General features: G+C 66.1%; 2 protein-coding genes across 4 annotated transcripts; both read left to right on the top strand.

Moving 5' to 3' along the window:
* Positions 1-1,221: 1,221 nt before the first annotated feature.
* Positions 1,222-13,330, top strand: IGSF9 (immunoglobulin superfamily member 9). Of its 3 annotated transcripts, none has more exons than XM_055696497.1 (20): positions 1,222-1,539; positions 1,730-1,921; positions 5,836-5,988; positions 6,127-6,278; positions 6,503-6,620; positions 6,798-6,939; positions 7,144-7,289; positions 7,472-7,614; positions 7,692-7,832; positions 7,995-8,111; positions 8,552-8,630; positions 8,770-8,893; positions 8,987-9,162; positions 9,283-9,533; positions 9,677-9,761; positions 10,221-10,391; positions 10,616-10,661; positions 11,066-12,445; positions 12,744-12,889; positions 13,057-13,330. In XM_055696497.1, exons 1-20 carry the CDS (start codon positions 1,482-1,484, stop codon positions 13,257-13,259), a joined length of 4,023 nt encoding a protein of 1,340 aa, XP_055552472.1. In that variant the 5' UTR covers positions 1,222-1,481; the 3' UTR covers positions 13,260-13,330. The 3 variants fall into 3 exon arrangements, with proteins under 3 accessions (XP_055552472.1, XP_055552471.1, XP_055552473.1); XM_055696496.1 differs by having other exon boundaries at positions 1,223-1,539; positions 8,480-8,630; XM_055696498.1 differs by lacking the exon at positions 11,066-12,445 and having other exon boundaries at positions 1,224-1,539; positions 8,480-8,630.
* A 2,156-nt stretch (positions 13,331-15,486) lies between these two features.
* On the top strand, positions 15,487-19,179 carry TAGLN2 (transgelin 2). Its single transcript, XM_055696508.1, has 5 exons — positions 15,487-15,645; positions 17,995-18,195; positions 18,270-18,444; positions 18,524-18,626; positions 18,702-19,179. Exons 2-5 carry the CDS (start codon positions 18,016-18,018, stop codon positions 18,841-18,843), a joined length of 600 nt encoding a protein of 199 aa, XP_055552483.1. The 5' UTR covers positions 15,487-15,645; positions 17,995-18,015; the 3' UTR covers positions 18,844-19,179.
* The last annotated feature ends 101 nt before the right edge of the window (positions 19,180-19,280 follow it).

The raw sequence follows: 19,280 nt of genomic DNA, 5'->3' as shown, positions 1-19,280 counted from the left end.
TGGGGATGCTTGACTCTACCTGTACCCCTTGCATGGGGCACAAGTGGCTGAGGGGGGCACAACCCTGTGTGGCAGGACAGGGACAAGGGGCACAGGCATGATTCAGATGGGGCAGCACCATCCAGCCACAGTGCGTAAGCCCATGGGAGCCACAGGACTCACATGAGACCATGAGATGCAGGAAAGCAGCTTAACCACAGAATTATTTACTTTAACTCCTCTTACTTTAGCTCTGTCCTTAATAGTCTCGCAGGCTCAGGGGGCCGGGCCGGGCCAGGCCAGGCTGGGCCGACGGTGGGGACTGTGGATCGCCCTGCCCCAGGGAAGGGGGGCTGGAACAGGAGGCTTTGCCCCAGTATCCCCAACCCAGTGCTCAGCGCTGCTCCTGAGACTCAGCAGTGCCGCAGTGCAGGGCCCAGCACCGCACACATGATCCCGCACAGCCACACTTGACCCTCAATGCCAGGTTCCATCATGGCAACAGGGCGCGGGGGATGTCCCCTCCCTGATCAGTCTCTGTCCCAGGAGGCCTTCCAGAGCCCCCAGCCTGGCGGGCAGCCCAGCTCCGGCTCAGCCTGGTGGGATGGGGACACCACAGCGGTGGCCGTCCCCGTGCTACGGACACATTTAGGATGGGATTAGAGAGGAGATGGCTGGGATAGGGAAGGGCAGGTGGGGAGCCCTGGCACGACGGCAGTCACGGGGCTACCCCAGACCCACACGTGTGCTGCCTCCCTGCTACACGGCTGTGTGCATGGCACCGCACACCTCGGCACGGCACGGTGTGACATGGCGCGCTATGGCTGGAACGGGCTTGGCACGCTTGGCACGGGGCTCAGCCTGCAGCAGCCCTGGGTGGGCGCCCCTCATTTCCGATTCTCCCAGCCAGGCAGTGTGCGGGCACGCTGGGGTCACAGATCCCCGTGTCCCGCACACGTCCCGTGTCCCGGGGGATCGCGCCCCCGTGCCCCGCGGCGATGTCCCGCGCGCCTGCCGCCTCCCTGTCCCACTCGTGCCTCCCTGCGCTCCCGCCAGAACGACATCTCCCAGCAGCCCCCGTGGCCCCGGCGGTCCCGCTCCGCCATTGGCCGCGGCCAGGGCGCCCGGCACCGGGCTTCCGATTGGCTGTTCCCGTGGCAACGCGCGGCGGGGGCGCGGCGGAGGGCGTGGCCCGGGGTGGCCCCTCCCGGCGCAGAGGGTTTGTTTGCGGCCGCCCGACGGTGGCGGACGGAGCGCCGGGGAGAGCCGGGCCGAGCCGAGCCTCCGCGGGACGGGCATGAGGAGCGGCGGGACGCGGAGCCGCCAGCGCCCCCCGCCCGGGGCCGGTGCGCCGTGGGCAGCCCGGCGGAGCCCGCCGGTTCGCGGGCCCTGAGGCGCCAGTGACCAGCGGCTGGCCCCCGGCGACCCGTCGCCGCTCGGTTACGACGCTGCCTGCCCGCCCGCCCCGTCCCGCGGGAGCCGTCTGAGGGGAGACCTGGGCTATGCGGTGGTGGCTGCGCGCCGCTGTCCTCAGCCTGCTCGCCGGCGCCGGCTCTGAGGGTAAGGGGCCGCCGTGCCGCCCGCGGCGGAGTGGTTGAGGCGGGGCGGGGGCGGCCGCACTGCCAGCGGGACCGGTCCGGCCGGGGCCGAGTCCCCGTGAGGGCGGGTGGCGGCGGGGCCAGCGCACGTGGGGCCGGTGGCGGTTCCGTCCCGCCGGCGAGGCTCACCCCTCCCGCCTTGGTCCCGGCAGGCAGCGGCCAGAGCGAGTCGCGGGCCGCGGTGGGGCGGGTTGGGGAGAGCACAGTGCTGGGCTGCGACCTCCTGGACGCCCACGCGGCCCGTCCCCCGCTCTACGTGATCGAGTGGGTCCGCTTCGGCTTCGTCCTCCCCATCTTCATCAAGTTCGGGCTCTACTCGCCGCGGGTGGACCCGGAGTACGTCGGTGAGTCCCGTGGCGGTGGGTGGTTGCAGGGTCCCGAGGGTCCCCCCGGCCCCAGACTGGGGGCTGGGGTGTGCGGGCGGCAGCGGGCGAGGCCGGCTGGGCTGGCTCTGGTGCCCCCACCCCCTCTGGTGTCCCCCAACCCCGCTTTCCTTGGCCGGGCCCCAGCCGAGGGCTGCTGCTGTCAGACTGCATTAATCACGCTCCTGGGGCAGTGGGGAAGCACAGGGCTCCCCCGCCGGCCCCAGGCGCCAGGAGGGAATGCAGTGGGGCCAGGGAGGCTGCCTGCAGGCGTGGCTGGAGTGGGGGCCAGTAGGGATGGGGAAACACAGCCCCTGGCCCACCTCAACGGCAGGAGGGATCGCTACTGTGGTGGAGAGTGGGAGAAGCTCCCCAGACAGGCAGCTCCCGGCACGCCAGCCATCACTTCCATCACTGTGGCCTCTGGCTGCTGGGGCCTCCCGCAGCACCACCTGCTTGGGAACAGGATAGCTGAGAGCCCACCTGCCTGGGCTGTGCCATCAAGACACTGCCCTGCCACGCTGCCCTGGCTCTCCTGCCTGCTCTGCTGTTCTGGACCAGGGCTGGTGATGGTGGAGCGCCCTGTGCCAGAGGCTGCAGGGACCCAGGCACTGCTGTGGCTCATGCAGGTTGCTTGAAGATTGAGCCTGGGGAGGGGATTTTGGTGAAGCTGCTAATTGGAGCAAAGCTGTGCTGGGTGAAGGGCTGCGGCGTGGGAGGGGGATATTCTCCTCTTTACAGGATATTTAAAGTGAAGCGGTGGCAGACGTTGAGGGATCCCTGTGAGAGGGATCCCTGCAAGCACAGAGATGAAGACAACAGGAGCGTTCCTCGAGGACAAGGAAGCCAGGGCGGAGGTGAAGGGCTGGCAGCTGGCCAGCATTTTGGGCTGAGCCCGGCCCTGACAGCCTGTGGCAGCAACGCACTGAAATCCTCCCTCCAGACCTCCCATGGGATGGCACGAGAATGGCTGGAGTGCTGGATCATGCCTGCCCTCGCTGCTGAAACTGGCCCTTGCCTAAAAAACACACAGCAGGCTGAGGTTTGAGCCAGCCCCTATACTGCCTGGCCACAAGCAGAGCTGTGCTGCCTCCTCCCAGGCTGGGCAGGGGGAGATCGATTTTGGGGCACACTTGGGTCTCTCCCTGCTGCCAGCCTTGCCCAGGGGACACCTTTGCAGCCAGCCCTGAGCTGGCTCTGTGGGACCGTTGGTGACAACAAACCAGCCGGTGATGGCAAGGCACCTGCTTTTCTTGTTACCTGAGCCCGGCATCCTGGGGCCCCTCAGCCGCCGGAGCTCAGATGACCCAGAAAGGGGCTGGCAGCATCCTGCCTGCACTACCCTCAGCCCTCCCCCTTGTCCCTGCTGCCAGCACAGCCCTCCGGGATGTGGGAGCAGGATGGGCTGCTCCAGGATCAGTGCCTGTGGGGGAAGGGGTGTGCTGAGGAGTCTGGTTGCTGTAATGAGGCTGAGGTGGGTGGGCAGGGGGGGCTAGTGGCTGTCGCCATAGCAGCAGGATGGCTTGTTTACAATCCTCTGGGAAGGGATGGAGGAAAGGGCAGGGGCTGTGGGCACAGCGTAAGGGTGAGGGCAGCCTCTGCTTCCAGCCCTTCCCAGGTGGGGCTGATGAACTGTCACCCAGAGGGACCAGGGAGCCCCCACTGTCACCGGCGTCCCTTGTGGGGCAATTTGGAGCATCCTGGGGATGGGGTGGGCTGAAGCTGCCTCTTTGGGAGCCCTCAGGTCACTCGGTGGGGAATGGGGTCAGCTCTCCCCCAGATACCACTGTTCCCTGTGGTGGTATAGGCGGCTGTCCAGTGCCATCAGCTGGGCTGGAGCAGGGCTGGTGGTCCCTGGCCTGGCTGCCTGCTTGGTCACCATGTCCCTGGTGGCAACAAGCACAGCAACTGGGGCTGCAGCCCCCTTTGTGTCCCTCTGAATGATGGTTGCCAGGCACTGAGGGATGCTGATCTGGAGGGCAGTGGAGGTTTTGTTATCAGCAGGGTGGTGGAAGAGGAGGAGGGGGCTGGGGCCAGCACAGGGGATTAGGGGGAGGCTGGGGATCGTCCCCAGGGCACTCTGATCCCTTCCAAAGGGACCTTTGTTCAGCATCCTGCTCCTCCTCTCTGGATCCTGGGGCTGTGAGCTGGTGGCTGCAGGCAGGGATGGGGTTTCCCAGGGCTTGACGTGGGAGCTGGCTCTGGGGTGAGGAGTGGAAGGACCCCTTGTCGGGTGTTTTGCCGTTGCTCCCACCCCTGTCGCTGCTCATGCCACACCCCCCGCGTGGTCGGGGGTTTGTCTGGAGTGTTGCTTTGTGCTCTGAGTGAGGGATGCTGCTGGAGGCACCCAGATATGTCCATCCGTCCCCGCACCTCCTGCCACAGGATATGCGGTGGGTCTGGGCTGGCCATGGGGAGAAGCAGGAGGGCTGGGAGATGCAGCAGGTGGTCGGAAGAAGCTCTGGGCATTGTTGGGAAGGGTTTGCACCTGTTTGTATGCTGGGTTTTAAAGGGTTGCACAGGATCGTATGTGATCCTGTCCCTCAACTGCCCAGCCTCTGTGCCCAAACCAGCCTGCCCGGGTCCCGTCGCTGCTGCTCTTCCTCCTTGCCAGGCTCATTCGGCAGGATGCAGCCTCCTGCTGCCAGTCACACCTCTGCAGGGCCTGGCCTGGGCTCCAGTGGGTTGGGCGGCGTGTGGGGACTGCCTGTGGCACTGAGCTCCTGGGTAGAGCTGATGGCAAGGTTTGGCAAAACTTACTTTGCTGGAAGTGCTTCAGGAAGCTGCTGGTCCCGGGGAGCTCTGGGATGTCGGTGGGAGTGTTGCGGGCTGCAGCAGTGCCAAGGGCTGCCTGTGGTGCTGCCAGCGCTGTGGCATGCTGGAAGCAAAGCCACCCCGAGCAATGGGACACCTGGGGCTAATCCCACATCTCTGGCCTGGCGCAGCTCTCTGGGCCATCAGTACCTGTAACAGGGTTGGGGGCACGTAGCCCCGGGGATGCCATGGCAGTGGGCGCCGCTGGCTGCGCACCCTGACCGGGGCTGAGCCAATTGCCTGCGGCACGCCTGAGCCGATTATGGCTCTGATAATAGCCCAGGGGATTAAAGAGCAGTGCTCGCTGTGGCTTTGCGCCGTTATCCTCCTCCTCATCAAAGAGGCCATGGGGCACAGGGCTGCTGCCTGCTTGGGGTGATGGCCCCACAGCCCAGGAGAGTCCCCCACCGCCGTGCCCCACGAAGGGGTCTGTAAGGCTCATCCCTGTGAGGCAGGCAAGGGGTTCAGCCTTACCCCTGCCCTGTGCTGCAGGGACGGGGGACAGTGCAGAGGTGCCCAGGGCTTAGCAGGGCTCCTAACGGTGAGGCTGCTGGGGGAGGTCCTGGGGGAAAGGGCGGCCGAGGCTGGGGGGGGAGGGTCCCTGAAAGGTGAGGGGGAAGGATTTTGCAGACAGGCTGGCAGCTCCAGGGGGAGGCAGAGGTAGGAGTGGGACCAGCTCTCTTGCCCAGCTGATGAGAATGATGCTCAAGGTGCACTGATCTGCCTTGCTGAGGGGTCCCTGCCAAGGCCACCCTGCATGGGGGGCAGGTGCAGAGGCTGCCACCAAGTCTCTCCTCTCCTGTTTCCCCAGCAGCGGCAGCGCATGTAGCACTAAATGTCGGTGTGACCAAGCTCCACCACAGCATGGCTGCCCCAGCTTTTGCCCCACAGCCATTCTCAGCCCCCTGTGGCGCCAGCTGAGGTGGAAGAAGCCCAGGCAGACCCTGCTGTTGCCAAGTGGGGCAGTCGGCCCCACTCCGCATGGAAGTCTCTGAGCCCACAGCAGGGGCGGATGCTGCGGGGGTGGGTGGCTCTCCCTGAACCAGCAGTGCTGGCTGTGACAGTCATTCCTGGGTGTGCAGGTCGTGTGCGGATCGAGGAAGGCGCCTCGCTGCGCATTGACCTCCTGCGTGCCGAGGACCAAGGCTGGTATGAGTGCCGTGTGCTCTTCCTCGACCGGCACAGCACCGACGCAGACTTCCAGAACGGCACCTGGATCCATCTCACCGTCAATGGTACTGTTGATCCCACCCTCTGTTGTTTCTCTCTGCCTGACACCCTCCAAGATCTCTCAGGGCTGGTGCTAGATCCACTGGTCTTCCAAGACCAGTTGAGCTGGACCTGGGTGTAAGGGTCTGGCCTTGTCTTTACAGCACCTCCCACCTTCCTGGAGACCCCCCCGGCATTTGTGGAGGTGCGGGACCGGGACACACTGAGCCTTACCTGCAGAGCTGTTGGCAACCCCCAGCCTGTTGTCATCTGGAAGAGGAGCGACCTGGCTGTCCAGAGCGAGGACACAGTGCAGGTGAGGACAGCAAACCAGCAGTTATCCCCACTGTGGTGTGTGTCCCCCCCCTCGGCCAGGTCTTGTGGGGCAGCCAGGCATGCAGAGCGATACAGCTCTGCTTGGCTGGAGAGCAGGCAGCCATCCCCACCATGGTGGCACCTCCACCAACCCTGGTCACAGCATCATTTCCTGAGAGTGTCATGTCCCTTGGTGGCCATGCCATGTGCTTGGTGCTGTTGCAGGTAAGGAATGGGACGCTGAGCATCGCCATTGTGGAGCGCGCCAGCGCAGGCACCTACACCTGCCATGCTTCCAGCAAGGAGGGTACCATCACCCACACCACCCGCGTTCTTGTGCAGGGTAAGAGCAGGTGCTCACCCAGCCATGGCCCTGTGGGCCACCCCACTGGGTGTTGCAGGACACAGAGGAAGCCGCATTACAGGTTGATTTTGGGGCAGGTGCGGGTATGATGGGCTCTGGGAGCAATGGGGGCTGTCCCCTGTCCCCAGCCCTCAGCATCCCCTCTGCTCCACACAGGTCCACCCGTCATTGTGGTGCCACCCCAGAACATCACCGTCAACATCTCCCAAGATGCCTTTCTGGCGTGCCAGGCTGAGGCATACCCAGGAAACCTCACCTACACCTGGTTCCAGGGCAGCAGCAACGTCTTCCACCTCAGGTACTTCAAGGATGGGGATGGCACCGAGGCGGCTGCAGGCTCCTACCAGCAGTGCTGGGGCTGGAAAGGGCTGATGTGGCCCTGCAAAGCCTGGATTGGCGCACATGGACCAGCTGGGTGCATGGCGGGGGTGTTTGCTCATCTCAGGGCAGTGGGGATGGTCCCAGCTGCACCACTCACCACCACCCCCTGATTCCCTTGCAGTCATCTCCAGGCTCGGGTCCGCATCCTGGTGGACGGGAGTCTCTTGCTCCAGCAAACGACCCCAGACGATGCTGGCAAATACACCTGCATCCCCAGCAATGGGCTGTGGAAGCCGCCTTCTGCCTCAGCCTTTGTCACAGTGCTGTGTAAGAGCCCTGCAGCCCCTCACTAGCCTGGGCCGTGCTATCACCTCAGAAAGGCCCTGCTGGGCCAGCCCACGGGGGTCCCTGATGGCCATGGTGGGAAGGGATTGCCTCTTCAGCTGCCACAGGGACCCGGGCTCCCAGCCGCCCCCATGCAGGCCCTGGCACCCTGCTTGTCCTCACAGATCCAGCACAGGTGACCACCATGCTCCCAGAGACCTACTTGCCCAAGGGGATGCAGGGTGTGATCCGCTGCCCCACCAGGGCCAACCCCCCGCTGCTCTCTGTCAGCTGGACAAGGGACGGGCAGCCACTGGAGCTGGACAAGGTACCGCTGTTTGCACCTGCCCCTGCCTTCCCACCCTCTCAAGCCCCTCATCCTGACCCCACGTCCCCTTCTCCCAGCTCCCTGGCTGGTCTGCAAGATCAGACGGCTCCATTGTCATTGCAACGGGGAACGACGATGTGCTGGGAGTGTACACATGTACCCCATACAACAGCTACGGCACAGCCGGCGAGTCCCAGCCGATGCGTGTCTTGCTCAAGGTGCGGCTGTGGGGGTGTGCATGCTGCCCGAGCCCAGGCTGCTCCCACCCTGCCATGCCGAGCAGCCTGCCTGCATTGTGTGCCTGTCAGCCTGCCCTGCTGCGGGTCTGTGCCATGTCCCGCCTGCTGCCAAGCCCTACACTGTGCATCCCTGTCTTCCAGGACCCCCCCACCTTCACGGTGCGCCCCAAGGAGGAATACTTCCAGGAGGTGGGCCGGGAGCTGGTGATCCCCTGTACAGCCCATGGGGATCCCCCACCCACCATCACCTGGCTGAAGGTAGGATCCACCGCTTGGGGGAACCAGCTGCACCCTCCTGGGAGGCAGATACTGCTTTGAGCTCTGGGGCATCCCTCCTAGGGCAGTCCCTGTGTCCCTCACCGATGCTGCAGGGTCACATCTCTCCTGGTTCCTGCAGGAGAAGGGTCCCAGGGCACTTTGCTTGTTTTGTCTTTGCCTTCTAAGAAAACAGGGCAAAATCCTGCCCCTTGGTTTCTAAACCAGCCTCAGGGTGGTGTATCACATCAAGTCCCATTTTTCCCAGGGCCCTGGTGTTGCAGGGTCACTGCAGAGCAGCCATCCTGGCCCTGCGATGGGGTAGGCTGGGTGGTCACCCACTGTCAGTGTGTTGGTGCTTTGCCATGCAGATGGGCAGCATGGGGAAGAGTGGTGCCCAGGTGGATGGGAACAACAGCCTCGTCTTCCGCCCACTTGTCAAGGAGCAGCACGGGGTCTGGGAGTGCACGGCCACCAACCAGGTGGCCAGCGTCAGCACTGCCACCTCTGTCCATGTACTGGGTGAGTCGCCAGTCCGTAGGTGCTGGGCTGCCCTGGGGTGGACAACACTGGCCCCTGCTGTGCTGGAAGGGGTGGAAATGCCCCTGCACAACTTGTCCAAGCCACCCAGTCTGACACATCTCTCTGCTTCCCCCACTAGGTACCAGTCCTCATGCTGTCACCAATGTCTCTGTGCTCCCGCTTCTGCTGGCAGCCAACATCTCCTGGGAGCCAGGGTTTGATGGAGGCTATTTCCAGAGGTTCAGCGTCTGGTACACACCACTGTGAGTGCCCACAGGCAGAGTCTGGTGTCCCACACAGCCTCCACTCTACCTGGGGCCCTTGGCTCTGGACTCATGGGTCCCACATCTCCTCAGGGTGAAGCATCCGCCCCGGGCTCATCATGACTGGGTGTCGCTCTCAGTGCCAGTGGGGGCTCAGCACCTGTTGGTGGAGCATCTGCAGCCAGACATGAGCTACCAGTTCAGCGTCCTGGCTCAGAACAAGCTGGGCAGCGGTCCCTTCAGCCAGATTGTCACCTCCGTGCCCAGAGGTGAGAGGGGGCCTGTGCACTCCCTAGAGCAGCCCTGGCCCCCCAAAGGCCTTAAGCACCTGGGAGGCTCCTGGTTTGGCCCTGCTGTCCCCCCACGCCAGCATCCCCCTTTCTCCTCAGGCTTCCCAGTGACCACAGTGCCTCCAGACCCACCAGCCATGACCATGCGCGTCTTCCTGTCCCCGCCGCAGGCTCTGACCGCCAACGAGACTGTGCGTGGGGTCCTGCTGCAGTGGGAGCCCCCGGCTCAGTTCTCGGTGGCGCTAAGCGGCTATGCACTGGAGCTGCGGCAGGACAAGGGTGGCTGGGAGGTGCTGGACCGCTCCATCCCCAGCACGAAGACCCAGGTCCTGGTGCCAGGACTTATCAAGGTGAGAATCTGACCCTGGCTGTGAGCCTGTTACCCAGAGCCAGAGCACTCTGCAATGCTGCAGAGCCACTTAGCTCTGCAGCTGTGTGAGCTGAGGCTTGGCTGGCCACTGCCATCAAGGCTAATGGTCCTCTGCTCCCCCAGGACGCCTTCTATGAGTTCCGACTGGTGGCCTTTGCTGGCAGCTACATCAGCAATCCCAGCAACACGGTGAACATCTCCACAGCAGGTGAGGCCTGGGCTGCTACCTGCTCACTCTTCTTGCACTGGGGACAGAAACCAAGGGGGGTAAAGTGCTCGGCATGGCTAGGATCTTCCTGAACGGAAACCCCTTCATGCTGCTCCCACTCCCAAGTGTCCCTGCCGCTAGATCAGGGGATGCAGAACCCAGAGCAGGACCCCCAAAGCTAATGCTGTGGGAACACCCAACTCCACATGTGGATGTGCTGTGACTTCAGTCTCCTGGACCAGGTAGCAGGAGAGCTCTGTGTGGAGCACCCCTGCTCCTGGTGCCCAGCACAGCAGAGGGCACGGGTCTGCCCAAAGGCAGGTCTGCCCTGAGGGGTGGGAGAGCCGAGGCTTTGCTGTTTATCCCTGTGGTGCCAGCGACACAAGAGAGGCTGTGCCCCCTATGCTGGCGTGCTCTGCAGGTAGCCAAGCTTCTGATGGCGTCTCCTGTTTGACCCAGGCATGGAGGTGTATCCGTCTCGCACCCAGCTGCCAGAGCTCCTGCCACAGCCGGTGCTGGCTGGGGTCATCGGGGGGATCTGCTTCCTTAGCGTGGCTGTCATCTTCAGCACCATGGCTGCCTGCATCATGAACCGCCGGCGTGCCGCCCGCATCCAGAAGCGAAGGCAAGGTAGGAGCCAGCTGGCTGGGTGCAGGTGCCTGGATCCCGGGACTCCCGGAGAGCTCAAAGTGCCAGGGTGCAGGGCAGCAGAAGCCAGTGCCCAGGGCAGGGACAGGCCAGCCCAGGGCTGGGGGGCTCACCAGGGACGGTAGTAGGGCTGAGTGGGTGCTGCCATCTCACCATCACTTGAGTTGCTCGCTGTGTGATCCCCTTGTGTTCTCATGACCTTCCAGATCCACCACTCGTCTTCTCCCCCAGCAAGAAGCTTCCACCTCCACAGTAAGTCATGCCATGCCATGCCACACTCCTTCCCCCTCCCACTCCCTCCCTGTCTGGCTGTCCTCCCCATTGTTCATTCACTGCTGGCTGGGGGTGGAGGGACAGGCTGGGGGGCATCCCCCATTGCCACTGGCTGAGGGCTGGCTGCAGAGAGGCATTAGGAGCGGGGTGCTACGGTCAGGGCGTGCTGTGTAGTGGGGCTCCCCGGCATGCTTCCTCCAGGGAGTTTTGGCTGAAGAAAGGAGCAGAAGGAGCAGGAGCAGGTCTGTCAAGCCCACAGCGGTGGTGCAGGGTCATGGAACCTGCTGCCAGATGCCTGGCACAAGCTCTCCCGGCACGGGGAGCAGCTGGACAAGCCTGGAGATGGGATGGGAATACTGCAGCAGCTCCCTTCTTCCTTACAGTAATTCTCCTGGCTCTGGTAGCCCAGACAGCACCATGAAGCTGAAGCTGCACTCATCATCCTACCGGAGCCTGCACCGGATGCTGCTGTGGGGTGAGAAGGCTGGCACCAGCCTGGGTCTCAGCATCGCTGGGTCTGGCTCCCAGTACACTGTGTATGAGAGCCACGTCAGGGAGCACATGCCCCTGGAGCGGATTTGCCGTGGCCCCGATGGGCGCTTCGTGGTGGAGACCAACGCACAGCCACAGGAGAGTGGCATTGGGGAGCTGCCCTATGCCGAGCCAGAGCCATACCCCCAGCAGGACCCCGCAGGGCCACAGCCCGAGCCCTACCTCCAGCTGCCCACAGTGGAGGAAAAGGAGCCCATCTGCTGTAAGGGGGTCTCACTGCGCCCCCGGCCCACGGGGCAGGCCCGCCAAGGAGCCTGGGCTGCCAGCTACCGCCAAGGCCGCTACTTTGGCTATGGCAGCAGCAGCCCAGTGGATGAGGCTGCAGCACTGTGCATCATCAACATCAGCCCTGTGGCCTCTGCCTCAACTCTGCCTTACAGCACCATGGAGGAGCTGCGTGACAGCTCCGACAGCACCGGGCCCTGCCAGAGCACTGCCAGCGCCCTGTGGGACTCTCTACCCCTCGAGGGTTCACCCCGACTGCCCCTCAACACCCCAGCCCCCCCCAGCCTCGGGTGCAGCCAGCCGTCAGCCGGCTCCCTGGCCCAGAGCGGGATCCTCCAGTACCTAAGCCTGCCCTTCTTCAAGGAAATGTGCGTCGATGGCGACTGGACGCCCCCAGAGGAGCCAGCAGAGCCTGGCCATGCCAGCAGCCCCCAGGAGCCTGCCAGCAGCCTGCCACCTGCCCTGCCAGGGGCTGGGGGCTCCCCGCAGCACATGAGACAGACACTGTGCCCGGACTGCACTGACATGTGTGCCAACGCCACCTCCCCCGCAGCCACTGCTTTCCTCCAGCCCCCTAGGCTGCCCGTGGGTCCTGCCAAGGCCTCGCTGCCCGGCACTGCTGCTTGGCCTGGCTCCCCCAGCCCTGGGGCCAGCCTGCAACCCCCGCCCCAGCTGGCTCACCACCTCCCCTCTGGCAGTGGCAGGACTGAGGCCATGCCCTTGGCCAGCACTGCAGAGCCCGGCTGGGCACCAGGCAGGCCACCAGATACTGCTGCCCTGGAGAAGTTGGTGCGGGGCAGTTTGACCAGCCAGAGCAGTGGCCGGGGCAGTGCCTCCTTCCTGAGGCCCCCCTCGCTGGCACCATCGCTGGGGGGCAACTGCCTGGGCACCCCCATGGGGGACAGGGGCAGTTGGCACAGTGGAGGCTCAGCACCAGAGGAGGGCAGGGCAAGGATGGATCCAGCCCTTGGCGGCGCTGGAAAGAGGTGAGCTGCAGACAGGAGGCTGGGGACGAGCTGGCTCATGCCAGGGCAGCTCTCGGCCTGTCCCATGGGGCTCGGCCAGGGTGTTCCAGTATGGAGCCACCTGACTGCCTCCCGGCCCCTGGCCATGCCCCAGCTGCTTCTCCCTGGGGCTGGCCCGTTACGGGATCCCCCTGTCCCTGCCCCTGGGCACCACCACCCCAGCTCTCCCCACAGCATCCCTGCCTGCCCTCGCCCCTGCTGCCTGTTTTCCCCCCTCTGGATGCTAGTGGGGGGGCTGTCCTGACACCCGTACCCACAGGAGGAACACCTCGGTGGATGAGAACTACGAGTGGGATGCGGAGTTTGCCCTGGAGTCGGACATTCTGGAGGCACTGCAGCTCTACCGCGGTGGGAACCCAGCACGGCCCGTCTCCACCATCGCTCTGCGTGACTTGGAGCGGCAGAGTGAGTGCGGCACCCCCTGACCACCATGGGCTCGTGGGGCTGTCCCCTACCCTTTCTGGGGTGAGGTGACTGGGAGAGAGGGGTGGCAGGGCCCTTTGGCACCCGTGTTCCCTGGGCACTGCAGGCGCGTGATGTAGCCGGGTTGGATGGTGCCTGTCTCCTTGCAGAGCCTGGCGGCGGCTCCTCCCCGGTGAGCTCGGTGTCGGCGGAGGCGCTGGTGTCGGCGGGCAGCCCCGTGGAGTATGGAACGGCCCTGTGCCAGGAGCTGGCAGAGTTCCGGCGTCGCAGGGAGGCGGCCCAGCAGCGACAGCAGCAGCTGGGTGCCCGAGGGTGCGGTGCCGAGCGCTTCGAGCTGGCCACGCTGCTCTAGGGGACCCCCTGAGACCACCCGGGCTGGGAGAGAAGGATGTTGGGGTGGAATAAAGCCGCGTGAGAGCAGCACCCAGCTCCTGTTTGGGAGGGGCGACGGTGCCCACCATCCCTCCCACCCCGGGGCACCCACCACCCCCTGACTCGCCGCACCCAAGCCCCCAGCCCCTCCAGGGTCCTGCAGCTTCCCCTCGCAGCTCCTCCGTCCTCGTGCTCCCTACTCCCCCGGGGGAGCCCCCCCGCCGCGTCCCATCTCCCCTTAATCCTGCTCCATTCCCCCCCCACCTGCTGCCCCCCCCGCCGTCTGCCCTGCCCTCGTGCTTTCGTTCCCGGTGGCCCCCCCGGACGGTCCTTGCTCTGTCGCCCTGGTGTGTGCCTCGCCCGCCCCAGCCCTCCCCGCACGGTGTCATCGTCTCCCCGGGCCGCGGGCGGGGCGTGGTCTGGCGGCGGTTCCCTGCGGGGCGGGGCCTGCGCGCCTCGTTCCCTTATATGGTCACGCCGAGGGAGCGCGTCATGGGGTGGGGCCCAAAGCGCACTACGTCACCCCCCGCCCCGGGGTGTTCCGGGGGTCGACCGGGGGCTCTGTTACGGGTCACACCGGGTCACCCCCGGGCTGTGTCCCGGACCTCGCCCATCTCCCCGCGGGTCCTGCCTGTGTGTTGCCCCGGTCTGTCCTGCCACCTCCCCCTGCCCCATCCTGCCCTCTAGGGTCACCCCCGGCTCTGTGCCCCCAGACCTGCACCACATCACATCGTGGCCTCTGGTCTGATCTTGCGGCGTCCCCCTCATCCTGCCCTGTGTCGCCAGGGTCCCCCATGTCCCCTGCATCCATCCCACCCCTGTCCCACATGTCCTGTCCTTCCCCTGTGTCACCCACCACACTGTCGCCCTGGCTCCATCCTCCGAGCATGCTGCCCTGTACCACCTCCTCACCTCCGTATTGTCCCCAGACGTGCCCCTCCCAGGTCCTGCCTTGTGCCGCCCCTGGGGGCCTTCCCCCATTATCACCTGAGGCTGCCCCCAGGGCCCCTGTCCTCAAACCAACCTGTTGCCCACCCCCAGCCCCCATGTTCCCTGGCTGAGTCTCTCCAGGGTCCTGTCACCATTTCCCTACCTCTCTGTGTCACTCTTAAAGCTGTTATCCCAGGTCTTGCCACTCTGTCACCCTCATCCTGTCATCCTAACCCTACCTTCATGTCACCACCTGAGCTTGTCACCTCTGTCCCATGGGTTGCCCTGGTTCCCCATGTCATGTGCCGCCCGCTCTCTCAAGCTCATCTGCGTGTCCCCCAGCCGTGCACCCATGTCACTGAAGCCACTAGAAATCCCCGAAGGACACTTGTGACCTGGAGGGGGGTGCAGCAGACAGTGCGCAACCCGCTGCGTGGCACCCATGGCTGCAGGAGGGGCTGTGGCTACCGCGGGGGGGAGGGGGGGGGGACGGGGTTTGACAACGCTAAGGCTGGTCCCCACCGTGATGGTGTCCTTGCAGCCAAGCTCCAGAAGACTCAGCTGGCTCAGAAGGGCATGTGCTGAGCCCAGGATAGATTTTGGGTGCTGAGGGGTGGGTGGAGTTGTGGGGATGCCACAGCAGTGGCTCTGCCACCCATTCCGGAGGCGAATGGTGACTTCAGGCCGAGGTTTTTGTTTGTTGTTTTGGTTGCACTTCCCATGGAGATGGGACTTGTGCAAGCACCATTGTCCCTCCCTGCGCCACTGGAGATGCCATGGGTGCTGGGGAGGCTGCGTCCCTGTGGAGCCTGCAGCCCCTTCTGCCACTATGGCCAGGCCCTGATGGTCCCCACCACCACAGCAAGGCCCTGACACCCCCCACATCCCCTTCCACTGTGGGGACTGGGGCCCCTGCTACCACAGCTGGGCCCTGTCCCCATCACAGCCTTGTCCCCTGCTGCCACCATGCCAGGCTCTGTCTCCACCATGGTCACCACACCGCCCATGTCCCCCTGCCACTACAGTGACCCCATCCTCACCAAAACCTGCATGTCCCTCAAACACAACGGCCACCCTGTCCTCACCTCAGCCACCACAGCCACCCTGGCCCTGCCACAGCCACCCTGGCCCCACCACAACCCTTGTCCTGCCACCACGGCAGCCTTGCGCCTACCAAACCCCTCGTGTCCCCCTGCCACCGCCGCTGCCTTGGCTCCAACACAGCCCCCTGCCCCGCTCCCCCCTCTCCCCGCGGAGCTGCCGGGCGGGGCTGCCCGGGACGCGGTGGCGGCACGGCCCTAGCCCCGGCCCGGCGGACCCGCCCCGGGAGCGGGCGGTACCGGGCCGCCCCCGGCCGCGCTGACATCAGCCGTGAAAAGGGCGCGGGCGGCGGCATCCGCCACTGCCGCCCCGGGACCGCGGGATCGGCGCCGCAGGTAGGGCGGGGCGCGGGCGGCGGGCACCGGGCAGCGCCCGCGGGCACGCGCGGCAGGTGGGGATCGGGATCGGGGTGGGGACCGAGACGGGACCGGCCACTCTGCACTAAAATGGCCGAGGCCGCGCTGACCCGGGGGCACGGCGCGGGACCGGTCCCCCGAGGTGCCCCCTGCCCCGCCAGGCCGGGGTAACGGCTCCGGGCAGTGCCGGGCGCCGCGCCCGCGGAGCCACCGGCACACGCGGCCGCGCCCGGGAAGCGGGATCCGGGTGCGGCTTCCGTCCGCGCCGCTCCCGGCGCCCTGGGGGCGCGTCCGTCCCGGGGCTGCGGATCCGTCGGAGCTGGCGCGGCGGTCCCCGGCGCCGGGGCTGTGCCTCGCCCGAACCCCGGTCCCCTCCTCGCTGACCCCGGGGTGGCCGCGTCCCGGCCAGGCTGCGTCCGGTCCCCTCCCCGCTGCCCCCCCGCTGCCCGCGTGGTCCCCACGGTTGCCCTGGTCTCTGTATGGTCACCTCCCCGCTGATCCGGGGCTGGTTGTGGGGTCCCCTGGGCAGCTGTGTCCCAGGCAGGGGTCCCCCCCTTCGCTGGCCCCGGGGGTCTATGGGGGCCCCAGAGTGGCTGTGCCTGGGGAACAGTCCCCTCCCTGCTGCCTTCGGAGCGTCTCGGGGGTCCCCAGGGTGGCCCTTGGCTGGCTGGGGTCCCCCCCCCCGCTGCACTGAGGGGGTCTATGGGGTCTCCAGGGTGGCTTGGTCCCAGCTTAGGCTGGTTATAGCCCCCTCCCTGCTGGCCCCAGGAGACCTATGGTTCCCCAGGCTGTCTCTGGGGACACCAGGGTGGCACCATTCCAGCTGGGATCCCCTCCCAGCTGGCCGGGGCATGGTCCCGTCCCCGGGGCTGCCGTGGGCTGGCCGCGGTGGCCGTGCCTCAGCCGGGCTGCGTGCGGCCCCCTCTGGTTCGGTCCCCAGCCTGGCAGTGTCACAGCTGGGCTGGGGCCGGCCCTCCCCTCCCGTCTGGGCAAGCCCCAGCTGTGTCGGGGAATCAGCCCTGTCTGCACCAATTTCAGCTCCTCTTTGTTTCCCAACCGGCTTGGCCCCCGGCCGGGAGCTCCCCACACCCCGGGGAAGCGGCTCCCGCCCTGCGGGGGCTGCCTACACCCTAGCCCTTGCCCCAGGGAGCCCCACGGCTTTCGGGGGGGATGCCTGGCTGGCCCTGGACAGCCTGCGGTTGGGGGGTGGCTCTGGTGCTGAGGCTTCAAACCGCTGCCAGCGGCTGCCACCAGCTTCCCCAGGGGCTTGGGGCTGATTTTCCTCCCGTCCTGGTGAGCCAGGTTCCCGGTGACAGGAGCCCCGGGGCTTGAAGGCAGGTGTGTGACAGGGTTGAGCTCTGTCCCAAACTGACCTTGGTCCCCCCAGGTTCGGGCTGGGCTGCCCCAGGCCAGCAGCTGCAGCATGTCCCCAGCTGGGACGTGGGAGCCGTGGCTGGTAAGGGCCCCTGGATCCCTGGGGCGAGCAGCACACGCTCCTGTTTCTACGTGCCAGGGTGCCCCCCCAAACTCTGGGGGTGCAGGACTGTGTGCGGGAGATGATGCACGGCCCGGGCAGCACAGTGTACCCTCCGTGTCAGAGGGGGTCCAGACTGCCCCAGAGCTTGGAGCACCCCAGCTGTGTGGGCAGGGCAGTGCTGCTCTGCTTGTGCCCCACATGGGCACCTTGCACAACCCCCATCCTCCCCAGTGCAGATGGCACCGCTCCTGTGGTACCTTGGCCCAGGGCAGTGCCTGGCCACCAGGCCCGCGAGGTCCAGCTCTCCTGCCTGGGTAGAGGTGCTGCTGATGGCAACCCCAGGCCCTGTGCTCCCGAGCCAGTCCCAGGTCTGGCACGCAGCCCGAGCAAACGGGTGAGCTTTGCAACAAGCTTCGACTGGCACCGAGTGCCTGCCAAATGTACATGCGCTTGGTGGGGCTGAGCCTGAGGGGACAGGGATGCTCGGGGCAGGGGTCTGGCCCTGGCCTGGCATGGAAGAGCCACCATTCTGCCCACCCTGTCCAGGGCCAAATTTCCCTGTCACCCTTGGGTGGGCACAGGCCCAGCGCCCGCTCCTGGCTGGCTGGGCAGGAAGCAGGCAGGGCAGGGCAGAGCCCAGGCAGTGCCTGGCACGGGTGATAAGGCTGTGAGCCGGACATCCAGGCAGCCTGGCTAGGCAGGATGGGGCTTTGCCACGCTGCTGGGGAGCAGCCACAGTGTCACCCGCTGTGGACACGGTGGAACCCACTGTTTCGAGGGGCTCTGTCACACTGTGGTCCTGTGCTGGACACCCCAGTGTGGAGCTGCTGACAGGGGTCCGATCTCTGCAGACACCCCCGCACACCGTCAGCATGGCAAACCGGGGACCGTCATACGGCCTCAGCCGGGAGGTGCAGCAGAAGATCGACCGGCAGTACGACCCCGAGCTGGAGCAGATTCTGGTGCGGTGGATCGTGGCGCAGTGTGGCGGGGATGTCGCGCAGCCGGCACCTGGCAGGGATGGCTTCCAGCAGTGGCTGAAGGACGGCACCGTGAGTACCCCCGGGGCCGGCTGGGGCAGGGGGCTGCTCTGCACCCCCTGACCCGCGGCTCCCCCCATGGCCAGGTGCTGTGTCGGCTCATCAACAGCCTGCACCCACGGGGCCAGGGGCCAGTGGCCAAGATCCAGGCATCCGCCATGGCCTTCAAGCAGATGGAGCAGATCTCGCAGTTTCTGCAGGCGGCTGAGCGCTACGGCATTGCTGCCACAGACATCTTCCAGACCGTGGACCTCTGGGAAGGTGAGTGGTTGGGTGGGCGCAGCGGGGTCAGGGTAGGGGCGGGACGGAGATGGAGCTGAGCCTGCCTGGGGCCTTGCAGGGAAGAACATGGCGTGCGTGCAAAGGACCCTGATGAACCTGGGCAGCCTGGCTGTGGCCAAGGGCGACGGGCTCTTCGTGGGAGACCCCAACTGGTTCCCCAAGTAGGTCATGGGTGCTGTGGGGGTGTGCTGGGCAGCGGGGTCCCACAGGGACGCTGACACCTGTCGTGCCTGCAGGAAGTCGCAGGAGAACCGTCGCGTCTTCTCTGAGGACAAGCTGAAGGAGGGGCAGAGCGTCATCGGGCTGCAGATGGGCACCAACCGGGGCGCCTCGCAGGCCGGCATGACGGGCTACGGCATGCCCCGCCAGATCCTCTAAGCGCCTGCGCCGACCCCCCAGCTGCCCCCGGCGCAGCTGCCCCGGGCCCTGCCTGCCAGGGGCACCCCAGGGCTGGCCCCCAAACTGCCTTAACACCTGCCACGGGGACCAGCCGGGTGCCCCCTGGCCTGGGCACTTGCCCCCCTGCCAGTATTTCCGGGACCAAAGTCTTCTTTTTATTATTATTTGGCTGGGTGCAGGCGGGGAGCTGCTGCGCTGCCCCCCCATGACACTGCACCCACACACCCCCAGTGCCTTGGGGCCGTGGTGCCCCCCCAGCCCTGCTGCCGGGGGGGGGGCACCCCCCCGTGCCACAATAAACGGCTCTTCTTTCTACGCCTGGAGGGTCCTGATGCGGGGAGGGGGCTGGGCTAAGCCGGGGGCTCCCGCCAGGGTACAGGGCCTCTGGGCGAGGGGGCACCCCGGGGTGGGGACCC

Source organism: Falco cherrug, chromosome 19 (genome assembly GCF_023634085.1).
Source record: "Falco cherrug isolate bFalChe1 chromosome 19, bFalChe1.pri, whole genome shotgun sequence".
NCBI lineage: Eukaryota > Metazoa > Chordata > Aves > Falconiformes > Falconidae > Falco > Falco cherrug.
This window is presented reverse-complemented; position numbering and strand designations above follow the sequence as displayed.